The sequence below is a fragment of the Callospermophilus lateralis genome, chromosome 2 (genome assembly GCF_048772815.1).
Source record: "Callospermophilus lateralis isolate mCalLat2 chromosome 2, mCalLat2.hap1, whole genome shotgun sequence".
Taxonomy (NCBI): Eukaryota; Metazoa; Chordata; class Mammalia; order Rodentia; family Sciuridae; genus Callospermophilus; species Callospermophilus lateralis.
The window spans coordinates 195,024,012-195,028,348 of NC_135306.1; the positions used below are offsets into that span (position 1 = coordinate 195,024,012).

Sequence of the window (4,337 nt, forward strand, 5' to 3'; positions counted from 1 at the left end):
CTAATTTTTTTAAAGCTACAATGTTTGAAAACTCCCTTCAATGGGTCAGCCAGTGTCTCCTACAAAATACCTGGCAAGGCAAGCCATGTTTCCACTGTAGTTTTTCCTCTTGGTTGCAGGAGCAATCTTTCTTAAGTACCACACTATGTATTTTTCTCTTCTCTGATCATTGAATATAATAGGTAAAAATTTGAGCTGTGTGATAGAAACACTGCCTCCACAAAATGCTGATCATAAAATTATAACATAGGTTTCCAAGGTTTCAGTGTCTCATTCCCATGGGAGGAGTAACGGTTCCTACCTCATGTGGTATCATCTGGTTTCCATGAGGTCATATATGGAACAGTGCCCAACAAGATAATCAACCTGAAAACTAATGTTTTTAGTTCTCATTATTATGCTCAATAATCTTTTGCTGCATTTAGGGGATAGAGAAACTGAAAGAAAAGACTTGGGCTAAATTTTCATCATTGAACAACATGTTAATTGAGATTATATAATCACCAGTTTTAGGCATATATGATCACTTAAATTTTAGAAGTAAAACACAAAATTATAAAAGCATTACCATATTTGTTTTATTCTCATTTTTAGTAGCTATGACCAAAAGACCAGACAAGAACAATTAGAGGAGGAAAAATTTATTTGGAGTCTAATAGTTTCAGTAATCTCAATTCATAGATGATTGACTTCATTCTTTGGGGGCCCAAGGTGAGGTAGAACACCATGGCAGAAAAATATGGTTAAAGAAGGTGGCTCAGGACATGACCACCAGGAAGCAGAGACAGAGAAATAGGGGTGGTCCAATTCACACCAAAAAAACAAAATAGAAACCATGACCCCAGAAACCCACCTCCTCCAGCCACACTCGACTTGCCTACAGTTACCACTCAGTTAATCCCTAACAGGGGATTAATGCATCCATTAGGTCAGAACTCTCATAACCCAATCACTTCCCTTTGGGAGTACACCTCATCTCTGAACCATGATAATATGTTTTTGACAAAGAGAACAGGAAGAATAATTAAAGTCATTGTCTTTATTTGAAAGATAAAGATAATCATAGCATAGTTATAGTGCTTGGAATGAGGTAGGTGTCCAAAACTGTTGGCTAATAATAATAAAAATCCTTAAGTTAGAAGGAGGAGGAAGAGAAACCAATTAAACACAGAAGGACAATTTGAAAACATAAAAGACATGAGGGGAAATTTTACTAATGAAGTGTGTATGCATCTATAAACTCTATATTTAGTACATTTTCCTCAAAGTCAAATGCTTAGATGGTGAATAAATGAATTAAAAAAAAAAAAAAGACAACAGGTTCCTGTTGTCACAAAGTCAACGAATCATGAATACAAATCATATGTTGCTTTTTTTTTTTTTTGTAGGTGTCCCAACTTTCAAAGAAGCTCATCAACACACCAGATAGATGGGAAACCAGAACAATGTGACAGAGTTCATCCTTTTGGGTCTTACAGAGAACCCAGAGCTGAGGAAAATATTCTCTGCTGTATTCCTAATCATGTATGTGATCATCGTGCTGGGAAATCTACTCATTGTGGTGACCATGATTACAAGTCAGAGTCTGAGATCACCCATGTACTTTTTTCTCACCTTCCTGTCCCTTCTGGATGTCACCTACTCTTCCGTCATTGCCCCCAAGTTGATTGTGGACTCCCTCTCTGAGAGCACTACCATCTCCCTTGAAGGCTGCTTGACCCAGCTCTTTGCAGAGCATTTCTTTGGCGGTGTGGGCATCATCCTGCTCACCGTGATGGCCTGTGACCGCTACGTGGCCATCTGTAAGCCCCTGCACTACACCAGCATCATGAGTCCCCGAGTGTGCTGCCTGATGGTGGGAGGGGCCTGGCTGGGCGGGTCCATGCACGCAACCATACAGCTTTTCTTCATGTATCAAATACCCTTCTGTGGCCCCAATGTCATCGATCACTTTATATGTGATTTGTTTCAGTTACTGACAATTGCCTGCATGGACACCCACACTCTGGGTCTCTCAGTCATCCTCAACAGTGGGATGATGTGCATGGCCATCTTCCTCATCTTAATCACCTCATACATAGCCATCCTATGTTCTCTAAAGTCCTACAGCTCCCAAGGGAGACACAAAGCCCTCTCCACCTGTGGCTCCCACCTCGCAGTGGTTGTGCTGTTCTTTGTGCCGTGTATTTTCTTATATGTGAGGCCCGTGGCTGTTTACCCCATAGACAAGGCAATGGCTGTGTCTGATTCCATCATCACCCCCATGCTGAATCCCTTGATCTACACTCTGAGGAATGCAGAGGTGAAAAATGCCATGAAGAAACTTTGGACGAAGCGAGGGACTTTGGTTGGCAGTTAGTTCACACTAAGAACTTCAGCTGTTCCCGGTAAGAGTTAGTTATTCTATAAGATATGGTGTCAGAACTAGAGCTGTCTATTCTCCCCCGGCACCAACAGAGAACTTTTAAATTTACAATTTTTAAAAAAATCTGTGTTGTAATTTATCATGTGAGCGATACAGAGTTTTTGATACCCTCTTTTTTGATATCCTTCTCTGCTCCCCATCACCTTAGAATCCCCTCACCCTGCCCTGGAATTCTCTGATTCCTCTTGTTACTGCTTTGACCTCTCCAAGCACATCATGAGCCCTCTCCTCCCTCAAACAGCTAGGCAACCCTTTACTCTCCTCGGGGCCTTTGCTTTTCTCTGTCTGAAAATGCACTCTCATCCTCCTTAGGTTTTGCTTTCTCTCTGACTTCTGTTCCCACCTAAGAGATCAAGCACTATCTTCCTTGGGAAACCTTCTCCATGGTTCAAGAGGCTTCCATTCCTGCCTAGTACCTTTAATTCCTCAGTAACTATGATCAAAAGTGAGAATACTTTGTACAGTAACCAGATGATTTTCACTACTTTCTACTCCCCCTTCCAATCCCCACTGGACATTCATGAAAGAAGGACTTTGGGTTATTTATGTTTAGCTCCCTACTAAGTTTTGTTTTTGTTTTGTTTTGGTTTTCCATCAGGGATTGAACCCAGTGGTGCTTCACCACTGAGCCACATCCCCATCTCTTTTGAATATGTTTTTATTTTTAGACAGGCCTCACTAAATTGCTTAGGGCCTTGATAAATTGCTAAGGATGATGTTAACTTGCAATCCTCCTGCCTCAATCTTCAAAGCTGCTAGGATTACAGTTATGTGCCCCTGTGCCCAACCTTACTAACTTTGTATTTTTTTGTGTGTGTGTGAAGATGGGCAGTACTGGAAATTGAATTCAGGGGCACTTGACCACTGAGTCACATCCCTAGTCTATTTTGTATTTGTATTTATTTTATTTAGAGACAGGGTCTCACTGAGTGGCTTAGTGCCTCACCATTGCTGAAACTGGCTTTGAATTTGCCATCCTCATGCCTCAGCCTCCTGAGCCACTGGGATTACAGGCATGTACCTCTGCGCCTGGCACCTACTAGATTTTTAATAGCTGTCTGATAAATGCTTTTAGAAGACAAGAGTCATTTTTTTAAAAAGTGAAGATAGTTAGGGAAAAAATAGTGAATAAGTAACTAAAAAATAAATGGAGAGATCTATATGGACATAGAAGGCTATTTTGGAGGCTACTTCATATTGAGTTGTCTGAAAATAATTCTAAAAGCAGGCTCACCTAATTTCTATTGAGATTTCTTTAGGACAAGCAATTAAAGTTTGATAATAGGATCATAGAGTCAGGAAAACTTACAAATATAAAAAAAGAAATGTAAAACTAAAGCTAATGTTACACTATTATATTGATATTTATAAAAGTTATTAATTCTCCCATACAAATATAAATTTAAGAACTTTACCTTAAGATCCTTTTTAATATTCACATCATCTTATTATAATAACATAAAACTACCTTAAGATTTTCATAAAAACCAAAATAATCATGTTATTATGGCGTTTTTCTTCACTATTCATAAGCAGAAAAAAATAAAGAAACATGAAGTTGTGATAGGTACCATATTGTGAAGTATTCCAGAGGGCATTCTGAAGTTTGCTCTATAATTGAAAGTTAAGAGAAAAATAAAAACTTGCTACAAAACCTTTTCACCACATGGAAAGGTATTGTTCAAGTCTTCTACAGCACTGAAGAGCTATCTGTGTCCTGAAAGAATGTTTTAACTTTGGATCATTTTAAAGCAGTAATAACAGTCTTCATTGTCTTTGGGGCTTCAAGAAGGACTGAACTTAGGTGTATTGGCACCACGGAGCCTACATCTGTGACCTCTTCTCTCTGTTCTCTACATGGATCATTTCATTCAATCCATTGGTCTTTTAGAGTTTTCACCCTCTGGAATCT

General features: G+C 39.2%; 1 protein-coding gene across 1 annotated transcript; it reads left to right on the forward strand.

The window, feature by feature from the left end:
* Nucleotides 1-1,429: 1,429 nt before the first annotated feature.
* On the forward strand, nt 1,430-2,359 carry LOC143390436 (olfactory receptor 4C6). The gene has a single exon (XM_076842822.2). The coding sequence runs from the start codon at nt 1,430-1,432 to the stop codon at nt 2,357-2,359; it is 930 nt and encodes a 309-aa protein (XP_076698937.2).
* Nucleotides 2,360-4,337: the final 1,978 nt, after the last annotated feature.

Bases quoted from the DNA above. Each gene is read 5' to 3' on its own strand.
- LOC143390436 (XM_076842822.2), top strand. From the start codon at position 1,430: ATGGGAAACCAGAACAATGTGACAGAGTTCATCCTTTTGGGTCTTACA.